This window comes from Dendrobates tinctorius, unplaced genomic scaffold (assembly GCF_039654945.1).
Source record: "Dendrobates tinctorius isolate UK_male_01 unplaced genomic scaffold, ASM3965494v1 ptg000062l, whole genome shotgun sequence".
In the NCBI taxonomy this organism is placed as follows: domain Eukaryota; kingdom Metazoa; phylum Chordata; class Amphibia; order Anura; family Dendrobatidae; genus Dendrobates; species Dendrobates tinctorius.
This window is the reverse complement of record NW_027361730.1, coordinates 36,343,507-36,360,800: the sequence shown is the minus strand read 5'-3', so window position 1 is coordinate 36,360,800 and position 17,294 is coordinate 36,343,507. Positions and strand designations below refer to the sequence as shown.

The 17,294-nt window shown below is 40.3% G+C and overlaps 1 protein-coding gene across 3 annotated transcripts in view; it reads left to right on the top strand.

Moving 5' to 3' along the window:
* Positions 1-13,740, top strand: part of EDC3 (enhancer of mRNA decapping 3) — an 83,413-nt gene extending 69,673 nt beyond the window's left edge. For all 3 annotated transcript variants that reach the window (XM_073579539.1, XM_073579540.1, XM_073579538.1), the window contains exons 5-7: positions 6,625-6,778; positions 10,826-11,043; positions 13,007-13,740. In XM_073579539.1, the coding sequence (XP_073435640.1) occupies positions 6,625-6,778; positions 10,826-11,043; positions 13,007-13,341 (707 nt within the window). In that variant the 3' untranslated portion in view covers positions 13,342-13,740. The remainder of the gene's footprint in view (positions 1-6,624; positions 6,779-10,825; positions 11,044-13,006) is intronic.
* Positions 13,741-17,294: the final 3,554 nt, after the last annotated feature.

The window sequence follows — 17,294 nt, the reverse complement described above, 5'->3', positions numbered from 1 at the left end:
TGGTGAAAAATATACCTGACTCCAGTTGTGCAGCCACCCACCTATTTATGCTGCCTGTAGCTTGAGCAGCATGAGCCAGGTGACTGGTACCCTTTAGCGATTGTTCATCCCTATAAAAGTTGTACCGGTCTATGTAAAATGGCCTTTGCTAGTTTATCTCCTTGATTGGTGTTCATTCTGGCAAGACGTTTGGCTTTATTTTTATTTTGAGAAGCGATTTTCAAAATTTCAAGAACTATTCGCAGATTGAGCTAATACACAACTGCAGGTGTGTGAATGGGTTAAACAGAGATTTGGCTGTGCTAGGGAACACAGTAGATGAATGAGACCTCATGAATGGAGACTTATGTTGCGTGTGACTGTTGAACAGCTGGGAAAATCAGGTGCAGCCTGAGTAACCTGTCTGACAACTCATTATCTTTTTTTTTTTTCTTCTTACATTTACCTTGTCAAGGAAGTCAATATTTGGTCAGATTGTATATGTTGTGCACATAAGCTGATATTGGTATTCAATGGTGCCATATTATAGCAAAAGTACAGAGCTGTAATGGTGGCAAATAGCATAAACAGTAAGTTGAGTTTAAAGGGTTGTCCACATTCCCTTGTTAATGCATCTTTCCACACAAACAGAGCAGCACTTTACTATTGGAGGCTGATGGACAGGTCTTGTCACCTGCTCCTCCATCAGCAGCTTTTTATGGACAGAAGTGCTGGTTAGTTTGTGAGAAGATGCACTATGAAGAAGGTGGATGACCCTTTAAACTTTTATTATGGTAAGTTTATTATTGAGAAGGTTTTCAAACAGGGATGGGCAGAAAGATAGTAATGGGAAAAACCAAGAACACCCTCTTTGAATTCCATGGCTTTAAGTAACAAGACAAAAGAAATCTTGTCTTTTTAAAATGTAGTAAATACAACAACACATGACAAATTACACATTTTATGACAAAAACTAAGCCAAAATGCAAGAGCAGTGTTTGAAAAATTAAGCACTGCTAACGTAGGAATTAAGAGGGCTAAGAAGCTGCTATTGTAATGTCCTTCAAATATTGGTCATTAGCAAGTTTTGACCGCTAATCTGACGTTATAACAGTTAGATTTTCTAGAGCATTTCCAGTGTGTTAACGCAATACCAAGGAGGAAAATCAGTAATGATCTTTGAGAATCAAATTTGGGAAAAATTTTGAGGCCATTTCTGAACAATTTGTTGTCAATCATTCCACAGTGAAATAGATTATTTCCAAGTGTAAAATTTTCCAGGTAGACTTTCAACAAAGTTTCCTCAAGAACAAACTGTGCAATGCTCGGACAAATTGCAAAACGCCCAAGAGCTAAGGCTCAGACTCTAAAAGCCTCAGTTAGCATGGTAAATGAATACGTTCATGGCAGTACAATTAGAGACTGAACAAGTGTATGACTTGCTTAAAAGGGTTACTGAGAGTGTCTTTTCTTTCAAAAAAGAGCATGACCGCACCGCAAAAGTTTGCAAAGTTGAGCAAGTCACAAGACTTCTGGAACAATGTACTTTTGACAGACGAGACTAAAGTGAAGATGTTAGGTCCTGTCTTGTGCAATATTTAGAGAAAACCAAACACAGCAGATGAGTAAAAACACCACATACTGATTGTCAAACACAGTGGTGGGGTCATGGTTTGGGCTAGTTTTGCAGCCACAAGACCCTGGGCATCTGCATATTCCAAAGTACTACACAGTTGAATGTGAGGATATTGATCTTAAAGCTTGCCCACAGTAGGACAATAATCCCAAGCACATGAGCAAATATACATCCAGTTTGATGTTAAATAAAAGAATCAATTACCATGAAAATGCAGTCCAGTTTGAAAGCACAATTTTATTGGGATTACTTTCTAATTGTGTGTGTGTGTGTGTGTGTGTGTGTGTGTGTATAACACATACATACATACGCACACATTAGAAAGTGATCTCAATAAAATGGTGCTTTCAAGCTGGACATCAACTTGGATGTACAGTTGTGCTCAAAGTTTACAAACCCTGGCAGAATTTTTGCTTTCTTGGCCTTTTTTCCGAAAATGAATGATAACACCAAAACTTTTTCTCCACTCATGGTTAGTGGTTGGGTGAAGCCATTTATTGTCAAACTAATGTGTTTTCTCTTTTTAAATCATAATGACAACCAAAAACATCCAAATGACCATAATCAGGAGAAGGAGGCTCCGGCAAGCCTTCTTCACTCCCTGTCAGATTTCTGATCTGACACTGTGCTATGCAAAGTGTCAGATGAGCGATCTGACTTTTTATAGTAATGTCCCACCCTGGGACAATGTAATAAAGTGTAAAAAAAAAAAAAAAAGTGTGAAAATAAAAAATCCCCATATAAAAAAAATTAAATATTTTACCAATAAATTCATTTATATAAATAAAAAAACTCCCAAAAGTACATATTTGGTATCGCCACATCCATAACAACTGACCTATAAAACTGTCCCACTAGTTAACCCCTTTACGGAACACCATTAAAAAAGCAGGCAAAAAAAAATGCTTTATCTTTATACCGCCAAACAAAAAGTGAAATAACACGTGATCAAAAAGACTGATATAAATAAACATGGTACCGCTGAAAACGTCATCTTGTCCCGAAAAAAAACAAGCCGCCATATAGCTCCATCATCGGAAAAAGAAAAGTTATAGCTCTCAGAATAAAGCGTTGCAAAAATAATTTTTCCTATTAAATAGTTTTTATTGTATAAAAGCACCAAAACATGAAAAAAATGGCATAAATGAGGTATCGATGTCATCATACTGATCCAAAGAATAAAACTGCTTTATTAATTTTACCACACGTGGAACGGTATAGACTCCCCCCCCCCAAAAAAAAAAGAAACTTGTGAATTGCTGGTTTTTGTTCATTCTGCCTCCCAAAAATCAGAATAAAAAGCTTTCAAAAAATGTTATGTGCCCGAAAATGGTACCAATAAAAACGTCAACTCGTCCTGCAAAAAACAAGACCTCACATGCTTCTGTGGGCCAAAATATGGAAATATTATAGCTCTTAAAATGTGGTGATGCGAAAACTACTTTTTGCAATAAAAAGCTTCATTTAGTGTGACAGCTGCCAAACATAAAAACCCGCTATAAATAGTAACTCAAACCCCCCTTTATAACCCCATTAATTATGGAAAAATAATAAAATAAACTGTGTTTATTTCCATTTTCGGCTTAGGGTTGGGGCTAAAGTTCAGGTTGGGGTTAGGGGTGTGTTGGGGTTAGGTTTGTGGTTAATTTGGGGTGTTTCCACAGTTTAGGCACATCAGGGGCTCTCCAAACGCGACATGCGTCTGATCTCAATACCAGCCAATTCTGCGCTGAAAAAGTAAAATGGTGCTCCTTCCCTTCCGAGCTCTGCCATGCGCCCAAACAATGGTTTACCCCCACATTGCATTAAAAAAAACATAGAAGCTCTTGAGGAGAACATAATTTTACCTCTATACAAGTCACTAGTGCGACCACACTTAGAATACTGTGTACAGTTCTGGTCTCCGGTGTATAAGAAAGACATAACTGAACTGGAGCGGGTGTAGAGAAGAGCGACCAAGGTTATTAGGGAACTAGGGGGTCTGCAATACCAAGACAGGTTATTACACTTGGGGTTATTTAGTTTGGAGAATCGAAGGCTTAGGGGTGATCTTATTACAATGTATAAATATATGTGGGAACAGTACAAAGACCTTTCTAATGATCTTTTTACTCTTAAGGCCCTTTTACATTTAGCGATGCACCAGCGATCCAACCAGCGATCCGACCCGGTCAGGATCGCTGGTGCATCGCTAAATGATCGCTAGTGAGCTTTCATACAGAAAGATCTCACAGCGATGCAGCAGCGACGCAGCGCACGATACTTACCATTCACACACAGCGATCCTGCGTCCTCCCGCCAGCGTCGCTCGTCGTCACAGCAGGAAGTCTCAGCAGGAAGCGCCCGACGAGAAATGGAGCCGGACATTCTCGCGCGATCAGCGATGGACAGCGGGGGAGCCGGTCGTTGGGAAGTATCACACATAGCGATATCGCTAGCAATATCGCTATAACGTCACAAAATCAGTGACGTTTTAGCGATATTGCTAGCGATATCGCTTAGTGTAAAACCCCCTTTAGACTGGGGACAAGGGGGCCTCCTCTACGTCTGGAGGAAAGAAGGTTTAAGCATACTCACAGACGCGGATTCTTTACTGTAAGAGCAGTGAGACTATGGAACTCTCTGCCATATGATGTAATGAGTGATTCCCTACTAAAATTTAAGAAGGGACTGGATGCCTTTCTTGAAAAGTATAATATTACAGGGTATATACACTAGTTTCCTTAATATTGCGTTGATCCAGGGAGCTAGTCTGATTGCCGTATGTGGAGTCTGGAAGGAATTTTTTTCCCCAATGTGAAGCTTACTGTTTGCCACATGTTGTTTTTTTTTTTGCCTTCCTCTGGATCAACATGTTAGTGCAAGTTTGGATAGGATATGGGTTGAACTAGATGGACTTAGTCTTCCTTCAACCTTAATAACTATGCTACTTTGTTACATATGGGGTATCTGCATACTGAGGACAAATTGCACAACTTTTGGGGTCCAATTTCTCCTGTTACCCTTGGGAAAATAAAAAAACATGGGGACGAAAAGAGCATTTTCGTGAAAAAAAGATGTTATTTTTTCGGCTCTACATTATAAACTTATGTGGAGCACTTAGGGGTTCAAAGTGCTCATCACACATCTAGAGAAGTTCCTTGGGGGGGAGACTACTTTCCAGAATGGTGTTACTGGTGGGGGTTTCCTGGTACCCTTGGTAAAATAAAACAAATTGGATCTGAAGGGTTAATAAACTTCTTGAATGTGGTTTTGAGCACCTTGAGGGGTGCAGTTTTTACAATGGTGTCACTTTTGGGTATCTTTTTTTGTATTTTCTATCATATAGACCCCCTCAAAGTCACTTCAAAATGAGAAATCACTGGTCAACTTTTAACCCTTATAACTTTCTAACCAGAAAAAAATTTTGGTTAAAAAATTGGGCTGATGTAAAGTCGACATGTGCGAAATGTTACTTATTAAGTATTTTGTGGGATATGTCACTATCTGATTTAAGGGCATAAAAATTAGAAGTTGGAAGATTGCAAAATTTTCACCAAATTTCCATTTTTTTTCACAAATAAACGCAAGTCATAACAAAGAAATTATACTGCTTTCATAAAGTACAATATGTCACGAGAAAACAGTCTCAAAATCAATGGGATCCGTTGAAGCGTTTCAGAGTTAAAGGGACGGTGGTCAGAAAGGTGAAAACATGCTGGGGTCGCGAAGGGGTTAACTGAATAATACACAAGTTATACTGAATCTTTTCCTGAAGAACTATATATCAACCTGCTCCGCTTCACCTGCTCTATAACATGGTGCCTGTAGGTTGGACTGCATATTAATAGTGACCAGTTCCCTTTAATTCAGAGGATGCACCCAGTGTATCACACACTACGTCTTCTACATTTTGGTCCAGGTTTTATTTTTTCTTAAATAGTGTATGGTAATTTGTCATGTCGACTTATTTATTCTGTTTATTTAATTCTGGTCCTTAGAAGCTCTTAAAATTATTACTATTATTATTACTTCAAAGATGGCGTATTTAGTTTTTCCCATGATGGTATATATGCTGTTCTATTTAAGCTAATTATATGCTCTATTTTAAGTCACAGTGGGTCCAAGATTTGTTTAACTGTGTGTGTGATCTTTACTGTAGAGTTGCCAGCATATGCTCCTTATTGTAATTGTTGTGTTTTTGTGCTACCTTTACACTCTTTCATCTTGGTAACTGATAAATAGTGCTGGTTCGTAAGGGCAGAGGAGGGGGCAAGCTTTGGCTCCTGGTCAGTTCCATGAACATAACGTGACAAGCAAATCTACTTGTGCCAGAAGTCACCAGCTGCCTCTATCTGAGGTGAGAGGCTTGGCTGCTTGCCTTAGTCCTTGTGCCAATTCCTAATCACAGCTGCCAGGCTTTCGTGCAGTAGAACAACAGACTCTGCTCCCCATGTGACACGGGTGGCACCCATAGTCAAGTTAGTCTACAGTGTATTGCACGCAACTGTGAATTGTGTGAATAAACACATTGCCATAGCTTTACTTATCAGAATGCAGAAGAACTAGGCCCTTTGCCCCTTTAGTTTATATACATCGTTTACTGTAAGTGTTACAGTCAGATTATTACGTAAGAGTTCCGTTTTAAACAACTCCTAGCCATATTAAATTCGCAGCAGAGCATAAAGCGCAGATCAGAAGTTGAACGTTAAGACCTTTTTCTATTTTATTTGAAACAACTCAGACAAGGCCTTGTATGTTACATGTTTTCTGAATCCATGACAGCAGCTTGGCTTCACAGATTTTTTGCAAAAAAGGGATATCTTGGGCATTGCAGCTTGCTATCATTAAGTTGAGCTGCAAAAGGATAGGTGAATCTACACTAAACATGTCTCCTATACATGGCTACATCTAAATGGGTTTGTTTTGGTGGGAAGTATATGGAGTTCCACAAGCTCTGTTCAGATGATTGCATGGTATTTCTTATATTTTCCACTAAAGTTTTTGACTTCAAACTCTTTATTTTCCAGATTCGGGTTTGGTGGTACCCAGCATTTCATATGGTTTGCACAAAAAGCTCTTAAGCGTGGCTGAGAAGCACGGCCTATCAGTAGAGAAACGGTTGGAAATGTCAGGAGTTTGTGCCAGTCAGATGGCACTGACGCTACTTGGTGGGCCAAACAGGTGAGCTAAAAAAGAATGACACTGCTTATGAAAAAATGTTTCACGTTTCTGTTAACAGATCTGGCAAATGTGATTACAGATCTGGAAACTCATGAAGGTGCTATATTTTTCTGTTTATTGTCAGAGATTAAACTAAAGGCCCTGTCACACATAGCAATCTCGCTAGCGAGATCGCTGCTGAGTCACAACTTTTGTGACACAACAGCAATCTCACCAGTGAGATCGCTGTGTGTGACAGCGATCAGCGACCGGCCCCCCTGCCGGTATCGCTGATTGCTGCAAGAAACCTCTGGACATTTTTTTTGTCGCTGATCTCCCGCTGGCCAGCACGCATCGCTGCGTGTGACAGGCGGGAGACCAGCGATCAGCTGTAAAATAATAGAAAAAATATATATATTGTTGTTCTCACCTTCCGGCATCCCGCACAGTCTTCACGCCTCTCTCCACGCTCCTGGTCCCAGTAATCCTTTGCAAGAATGACTGCGAGACTTCGCGATCCCGCGATAACGGACGTCATCGCGGTAATTCTCGCAAAGGATTACTGGGACCGGAGCGTGGAGAGAGGCGGGAATGCTACGCGGGACGTCGGAAGGTGAGAATAACAATATTTTTTATTTTAATTCTATTTTTGACAAGAATATGGCATCAGCGCTAACGAACACAGCGACGCTGCGCGCTCGGCATCGCTGTGCTAATCGCTGGTGAAGCGGTCTGTTTGACAGCTCACCAGCGAACACATAGCGACTTACCAGCGATCCTGACACGTTGATATCGTTGTTGGGATCGCTGGTAAGTTGCTATGTGTGACTCCAGCTTTAAGGTATTTAGGACAGAAATTGCCAGTAATTATGAATAATTATTTAGATAACAAAACAAAGTAATTATTAGGTCTAGACTAGATAAAATTTCTTAGTGCTGGGCTACAGTTAAGGGGTTGCCATATGCAAAAAAGTGGAGTATCGCAAGATCTAGGTTTCAAGAGACCAGGCCATCCTTCCGATGCATGATGATGATCAAGTTGTTATCTAGACCAAAAGATTTTTTTTTATTCTCCTTTCTTCCAAAACACTTAGATTGGATAGGAACATTACAAGAGGTCACACTCTGATTACTAATTTCCCCACACCCCTCTTCCTCAGTACAGCCAACTCCACCTACCCCCCACTTCTACACTTTCTGTCCCCTCTTGGTTGGTGCTGTGAAAAAATTCCCTTGCATCAAGCACTTTGACGATTGAATGCACTTTATGTGCTCTACATGTCCTAAGTTTTTTGCCCAGCTTAGAACTACCATTTACATCCAGCATAAGATATAAGATTCAGACATGGAAGAGAGAGAAACTAGTTTATCCAAATTGTATCTATATGCAGTATATACTGATCGGTCACAGGCACGAGGTGAACGCAAATTGAATAAAACCTTGAGTGTCTAACTGTATCATTAGAGTTGCCAAGCCAATGTCTAGCCTTAAAACTGGGAACTCTGCCACCACACGTGCAAGATAAGAAGAGGAATGAAGCCAGTTATACAACCAGGCCTCTATTTCCCACTGTTAAAGTGATACAAGTCTGTTAGGAATGTTCTTCTCACACGCGATGCCGATCTTCTGCCCTCCTCTCTTCCTGCTCTCACACCACACCAGTAAGACCAGTTTTACTCAGGGCACTAAAGTACAAACCAATTTAGCAAGGTCGTGCTTAGCAAGCCTTGCGTGTGTATAAACAAGCACAAATAAATTACTAGGTGTGGGTTGGTCTTCAAAGTGTGAATAAACCGGATATCATTACTTCTGCATGAAACACACCGATATCTCTGGAGACTTAACATTCAATGCCTGTTTATTGGCTTGTAACATAATCTGTAAATCATTTTACTAATAAAATACCATATCATGTGCTATGTAGATTGTGTAGTAATTTGTGTATACTATATAGCAGTGTAATTTAAGCAGTTAATAATATATACATTCGTTATCTCTCTGTTTTTTGCTTTTTGTTAGCCAGAATATATTTCTTCTAAATAAGGAAATTAGATTATAAGCCTCACTGGAGAAGAGGTTAAACTAAAGCTGACTTTTACACCAGTACTGTGTAGTCTGAGTCGAACTTGACTCCAAGAAAACACACTGACTCCTAAAGTGCCGCGCACGTGCCGCGCCAATTCTTTGGAATGCACTTCCCAGGTCAATACGATTAGTCCCCAATCCCCACAATTTTAAGCGTGTCCTGAAAACGCATTTATTCAGACTGGCCTACCACCCCAACACATTAACCTAATCTATCCCTGTGTGGCAGAGCCAAAAGTTTTACCATAACCAGGTTCCCCGCATCATGTTCCCACATGCTTTATGCCTCCATTAGCCCTCTGTGTCTGTACTGTTACACACTTAACATTATGACTGGTCCATACAATCAGGGTAACTGTTACCACCCACCTTTCGTGTCTCCCTCTTTCCTCATAGACTGTAAGCTTGCGAGCAGGGCCCTCTTTCCTCTTGGTATTTGTTATAATCTACTGTATGTGATTATTGTTATGCTGTAATGTCTATTGTCTGTACAAATCCCCTCTGAAATGTAAAGTGCTGCGGAATATGTCGGCGCTATAAAAATAAAATGTATTATTATTATTATTATTATTAAAGTGTATAATAAATTGGGTGCAGTAGTTAAATGCAGTAGGTGCTGAATATTTTTTCATAAACTTTTGAGAAAGTTATGAAATGTTTTATAATTGTGATCCTTATTTAAGGATCAAGACTTTTAGTGGAGATGAATCTGGTCTGCACGTTATGCACATGCTCAGTAGGGAGGCAGGGCTGTGGGGTCGGGAGTCGGGGAAATTGAGGCGCTTTACACCCTAATAAGATTTGAAAACTTATTAGAGTACCTATCGCCAGTCTGGGGCTGGCCATCATTTGCCAGTTAGTGATTACAACCACCTTCCACAATGTGAGTGGTGACTAACTGTTTTGTACTCATCTCTGATTGAAGTGGCTTCTGGGAAGATATACGGTAAGCTCATATCTTCCTGGTAGCTCGTTTTTAGTAAAGCGGCCAGGCAGCATTTTAAAACTATTTACTTCACCCCTAGAGTAACGCCTCCTTGGTACGGCCATGGCAACTAAGTTCAAAATAAAAAGGCACATATCTTTGATGCCATATGGCTGGTTTAAAAAAAAAAAAGGGGAATAAACGAAGCCCAAAACTGCTTATTTTTTTTTAACTTGGTCTTAAAACCTCTTAAATAAGATTGGGGAGCCCTATTCATTGGTGATTTTACTAAATATAAGTTGTCAAAAGCATCAAAATTCAGGCCTGAATTTGTGGGTTGTGGGACCCTGGCATGCATAAGGGTACAGTTACACCTAGCGATGCACCAGTGATCCCGACTAGCGATATGACGCGGTCAGGATCGCTGGTGCATCGCTAGGTGGTCGCTAGTGAGCTGCCACACAGGCAGATCTCACCAGCGACATCGCTGGGGACGGGGGTCGCTACTTACCTGTCAGACGCGGCGAACCTCACGTCCTCCTGCCCGGCTCCACGCGTCGCTCGTCGGCGCCGCAGGAAGTGGCCGACGAGGAATGGTCCAGGAGCTTCTCGCGCGATCAACGATGAGCAGCGGGGGGAGCCGGTCGGAGGTAAGTATCACATGCAGCAATATCGCTAGCAATATCGCTGCTACGTCACAAAATCGGTGACTTTACAGCGATATTGCTAGCGATATCGCAGTGTGTAACGGGGGGCTTTACAGGATCAGACATCTAAAATAATCCCATACTAACATAATTTGGTTGCATAAATTATGCACATCCTTAAACTAATCCTTTTGAAGTTGCCTTTGAATTTGTTAACATTCAGTCTTTCTGGATAGGAGTCTTATCGGCATGGCACATCTGCAATTGGCAAACTTTGCCCACTCTTCCTTGTAGTAGTGCTCCAAAGCAGTCTCATAAAGCTGACAAATGGTGAAAAATGTAATAATGATTGTTAATATAGAAGTATAATCTCATTTTGTATTCATTTGTTTCTTTAATCTATTTTGTAGGCTTAATCCTAAAAATGTTCACCAGCGACCCATTGTTGCCGTTCTGTGTGGACCACACATCAAAGGGGCTCAGGGAATAAGCTGCGGTCGGCACTTGGCCAATCATGATGTAGATATTATCCTCTTTCTACCGAATTTTGTGAAGATGTTGGAGTCGGTTACCAATGAGATAAATCTGTTTTGTCGAACAGAGGGCAAGCAGGTGTCAAATGTAAAAGGTCAGTGCTTGAGTTGCATAATAAGCGATTGGATCATCCGATGGTATTTGACTAGTACTTTTTTGTGAATGCCTGTCAGAAACATTTACTTAAAAGAGCATTCTCACAAAACTATTGCCAAAACCTGTGCAACTGCAGTAATATACTCAACGATCGCCATAGTCACTGATTCCCAGCACTGCTCTGGTCATCTTTCTGCTCACTAGTGATGAGCCAGTGTACTCGTTACTCGAGTTTTCTGAGCATGCTTAGGTGTCGTCTGAGTATTTTTGGCATGCTCGGAGATTTCCTAGCAAACTGGCAATCCCTGCATGTAATCAGGCTGTCTAGCAGCCGCAAATCATTCAGCAGCGGAAACTGAAACCTAATCTCCGAGCGCGCCAAACTCGAGTTTGCTTGTAAAACTCTAGTAACGAGCACACTCTCTCATCACTACTGGTCATGTGATGGCTATTCTGACTTGCCAGATAATACCAGGCTTTGCTTCTAAGCCTGAAGATCCAAAATGCATAGACTTTCCACAGGTCTCTTGTACGGAACTCTGCAGCCTCATAAGCATATATGCATCTTGTGCCACACAATTTTTGAAACTGTGCTTACACAAAATCAGATTTGCTGTTAATTTCAAGAATTTAAAATTTGAGTCAGTTGCTGTGTGCCCATAACCACATGTTTTGTCCCACTACTGAAGCTTTGAGCCCTTTTTCACTGCTCAGATTTTTAATTGCCCAGTAAAGTATTGTGTGAATGCTCCAGTGAGCTTCCAAAAATCATCTCTCATCTAATGGACTTGTTGAGCTGGTCTGTGCCAAAATACATAGATCTACACTTGGTAAAAATATTTTGATTGGTTTAATGCCATTTTCATTAAAGCATCCAAAACCCCTCAAAACAAGTATTTGGTCTGATATGTATGGAATTGCTGACCCTAGTTGGTTATTGGAAACATTTGTTTGCATGTTTACTTAGGCCTAATCTAGGACCCTGTAACATTTGCACTACAGTCCTCGTTTGAGGAAACAATGAGTTGTTAGTGCCCAAAGGACCCCATTGGCGCAGGCTCCGAGAAGGCATTCGTAGTTTTCAAAAGTAGTACAGTATGATGACCTATTCCACGTACAGATGTGAACAGGATGTAAGATTTAGCAAACTTTCATGTGCTTTCTCTTCTTCGTAATGTGACTGACAGCCTTTATTCGAGGGGTGTAATGTTTCAGACCCCCGATTTAAAAAAAAAAAAAAAAAAAAAAAAAAACTGCAGTTTTGTGACAGTGTTCTACAACTGCTTGACAGACAATGCACCTGATAATGCAGTTTTTTTATTAGGCTTTTTTATTCATTATTTAAACAATCAAAAAAGGTTTGGAACGTGAAGACAGAGGCAATATGGATGACACGTGATTTAAAAAAAGTCCACTTTACATAATGTTAAAATAGACACATGTATGAATGTAGCCACTGGTTAAGAAAAGTCTGCTGAATTGGATAGCATACAATGACTTTTCAATGTTGCATAAAGCAAAGTAGCACGATCATGTGTGTTCACATATCATATGTGTATATCGTATACTTAGTCTCTTAAGACAAAAGTAGATTGGACACAGCCTTTATGTGCCTTAATGATTAAAAACTGCAGGCGTTGCCAAATTAAAAAAAAAAACAAAAAGCCATTTTATGGGTACATTGGTCAAAGCCACAAGCAGACGGTGCTAATTATGCTTAAATGGAGCATAAGAAATTGCAGCATTTTACGTATTTCTCAATGCAATACTGCCATCTTGTGGCTTTGTATGAAGAATAGAAAGCATTAGCAAATCTTATCCTTAATTTTTTTCAAATTTTTTTTGGACTTTTGGTAACTCAGCAAAGTTTTACATTTTGAAGTTTGTTTTACTTAAATATTGTATTATGTGTATTCTGGCAGAAAAATATTTAAATTTTGCTATATATCTTTCTGTTTCAGATCTTCCACATTGCCCTGTCGACCTGGTTATTAATTGTCTGGACTGCCATGAAAATGCCTTTCTACGAGATCAACCATGGTACAGAGCAGCTGTGGACTGGGCCAATCAGAACCGAGCCCCAGTGCTTAGCATTGACCCTCCAGTGGCTGACCAGGGGCAGGGTATCCATGCCAAGTGGTCACTACAGTTGGGTCTCCCATTAGCCCTTGGAGAGCAGGCTGGAAGAGTTTACCTGTGTGACATTGGCATTCCTCAAAAGGTTTTCAGAGAGGTTGGAATCAGCTATCATTCACCTTTTGGCTGCAAGTTTGTTATTCCTCTGCATTCCATGTAGGCATGATATGAGCTTCAAGTGTTTAATAATGCCACACAACCTTCAAGACGGTGCCTTAATATGGGCACAAGACTGCCATTGCTGTCCATTTCCACCACAGTGGTAAATTTCTGGCCACAATCAAGGGGTATTGAGGAAACAAAAATGTTTTTATTTCTTTGTTTTCCTATCCTCACATACCAGTTATGTAAACAATGCAAGAGGTGTTCTTCCTATAAAAAAAGGAAGTTTTTTATTTTTTCCTTTTTTTGTTTTAGTTAATACTGTCTAAAACAGTTTTTGGATTCACATTGTTTGTGCAATACAATCCTGTTACCGTGTAGCATTGCCAGCTGTTCATTGCCATGTTATCACTTGACTCGTGATATGAACCAAATGAAGCACTTGGTGTTCTGTGTATGTATGGTGTGGTTTTTTCTTAATTGTTGGATGACAAATTGAGCAGAACTGTTCATTACAATGTCATTTATCGCGAGAGAAGCCATGTTCACATGCAGAAGACTTGCTGCTTATATTTCTACAACAGTAAATCCTTTCATATATCCGAATTGGGTGGTTTTCTGTAGCCAGTACATGGCTTTCTGAATATCCTATTGCGATGAATGGGATAGCCACAGAAATCTAGACATTTAGCCGATGGTTAGATATCTGATGTTATAAAAGTTAGCAATTCTTTCAAGTATCATTTAAAGAGAGGGAACCTGTTAGCTTATTCATGCTGCCCAAACCATGGGCATCATAAATCCAGACAGTGACTGTTATTGCAGTTTTGTGTGATTTACTCTTAAACACTGCAGCGTTTTACTGAAGGCATACTTTTAAAAGCTGTCCAGGAACTGTGGGCTGACAAGTCCATGGGAGATTGGCTTCTCCCCGCCCCGCTTCCCATGACTAAAGGGCCTGTCACACTAAGCGATATCACTAGCAATATCGCTATAACGTCACTGGTTTTTGTGATGTTATAGCGATATCGCTATGTCTGATACTTACCTCCGACCACTCCCCCACTGGTTTTCGCTGATCGCGTGAGAACGTCCTGGGCCGTTTCTCATCTTCAGCTTCCTGCTGGGATACGTGCTGTGGAGACGAGTGGACGTGGACGGGAGGACGTCAGGATCGCCTTGTCTGACAGGTAAGTAGCGACCCCTGCTATGTCGCTGGTGAGATCTGCCTGTGTGGCAGCTCACTAGCGACCACTTAGCGATGCACCAGCGATCCTGACCGCGTCATATCGCTGGTGCATCGCTAAGTGTGACAGTACCTTAACACACAGCATGAGGTCTGTCAATGTAAGGGAGTGGGGTAGGGAAAATCCACAATGGACCAACCACAGACTAGTCATCCAAAACTCATAGATAAAATATAAATGTTTTATTACATTCTACTAGCATGAAGAAGGGGTCAGGGCAATAAATTATGGGAATTGAAATTGACTTCACTGTAGTCCACTGCTGACACCTCTCCATTCAGTACAGGCTGTGCCAGTGATCTACAGAAGTGATGACTACACCATCCTAATGTCACAGGAACACTGTCTCTCCTGATTGGCTGCAGTGATCAATGACTGGGAAAAACACATAATCAAAAAACATCTGATGACCCACATTTCTGACTGCTATATAGCCAATCTCAGTCTTATGATATATTGATGGCATAGTTTTCGCTTCAAGAGCAGATCACGTACTTTAGGTCCACCTGACTGACAGTAGGTGAATATATCACTCTATACATTTTTTTTTTTTTTTTTTTTTTTACTAATCTTTGCATAAAAATATATTTTTCCCCAAGGCAAATTTGATTTTCCATAAAATGACCGCACCAGATCAAGGGAAAGCACCTCATGGACAGGAGACCTAACGGTAAAGGTGTAGTCTCGCCAAAACATGAGTGGATTTCATGACCACATTAGCTGGCACCTTATTCATTTAAATAACTAAAAATAAACCTAACATGCCTTATTGCTGGTACCAAACAGTTACATTTTTATCTTGCTGTGCTTCCACATTAAACACACAAGAGAAGAAACCAGTACCCAAAATACAAATGACTAAAGGGGGCTGTCATGGGTTCTAAAAATAAACAAAAAACAAAACAATAAATAATGAAGCTACTGATGAGTGTAGTTGTCATATTTTCCCTTCATTCAGGACATAACCAGAGAATTAACTAGGTGTTTTTCATCCTTAGAAAGGTTTCACCATCAAATAAAGATCCTAAGTTTAACTGGTAGTGGGTGTTAAAGTGTGAAGACTTAGCAGCAGTTTTACAAACCTGTTCAATTGATGGATTTGTTGTGTCAACCCAGGTGTCAAAAATTACTCTACTGGAGTTGGCCTTTAACTACATGCGTCCACGCATCTAATGATCTCCTATGGTGTCGCAAATGTTTCCAAAGGTGTTTTGATTTTCTAGAACTGGTCACAAATCAAACGCAACTTGCTTATCATAGACTTCAATTCAAGTCATATGTGACTTGCTTACAACATCAGCAATTTGCTGTTGCAAAACACATTTCGCTATGTAGCCTTAGCCTAAATAGTCCTAATAATTATGTTCGGCATCTATCAACATCTAAGAATAAAATTCTACTTGGGAGTTTTCGGGTTCCTACTACACAAAGCAGTAAGAACTATCTCCTGAGACCTTGCTAAACTTGGAGGATACTTTGAGCACTAACTCTGCATCAGGTTTGGAAATTACTTTATCATCCAAGTATATAGTAAAAGGAGGGACTATAGAATTCACAAACTACTAGCTAAGGTTAAAGCAACCATAAGTATGGTTTTGAGGTAAGAATCCTTATAGGTTACAGTTCCAAAGGTTCATAATGAATTTCAATAAGTGCTTCTTATACCAGATTTAGGCCCCAACGAGGAACTATTTGACCCGTCTGGGGTCCAAATCTAAAGCTAGCCATTAAAGACTTCAAAACAGCTTTTCTCAGCTAGATTACAATGAAATAAAACTTCCAGGTTCAGATGCCTGAACTCTTGAGTTTGGGTGCCTAACCCTTCCTCCCTCCGAAACATAGAAATCCAGATTTTACCATAAGTATTTGCTGCTTGTTTAAAGCATAGATAGATATGTTTGGGAAACCGTTATGTCATTTCCCTTTTCATATTCCAGGCTGTTGGACGGTATTTGAGGATGAGACATTGGACCCTGGAACAATAGGTCTGGGAGCTTTGGAAGTGTCCATGGGTTGAAAACTGACAAAATCTTTGCCTGATCTTGCTTGTCAAAAGCAAGCCAAATTTTTCATGTTGATCTGGACACACAATGTAACAGGGTCTTCACAGCTGAATAAAGCGTGTTTTTATTTTTTGCGTCTTGCCTCTTCATTGCAGAGATACTAGCAATCAAAGTATTTGGCAATAATGAGTTAATTTTCGGTAAGTCCAAGTGGGTGTTATCAGACAATTTTCACTGGGGGCGTGTGCTTCTATCTCCTGTAAGATATTAGGCCAATCATAAGCAGGCAGCAACACAGAACAGAAGAAGAATATGCCCCTGCAATAGCTTAGTTCAGGTTTCTCAGTTTGAGAGACAGCTAATGGTAAAGAGCCCTCATCGCTTGGTCTAACCAAATGATTGTTAATGGACATAGATATGTTTGTCTACTTGATTCCGAGCTTTCCTTTGCCCCCCACATTCGATCACTGGCTCGCTCTTGTCATCTGCACCTCAAAAACATTTCTAGAATTCGACCTTTTCTTACTTTTGACTCTGCAAAAACTCTTACTGTTTCTCTTATTCATTCTCGTCTCGACTATTGTAACTCTCTTCTAATCGGTCTCCCTCTTACCAAACTCTCCCCTCTCCAATCTGTCTTGAATGCTGCAGCCAGGATCATATTCCTCACCAATCGTTACACCGATGCCTCTACCTTGTGCCAGTCATTACACTGGCTACCCATCCACTCCAGAATTCAGTATAAACTTATTACCCTCACC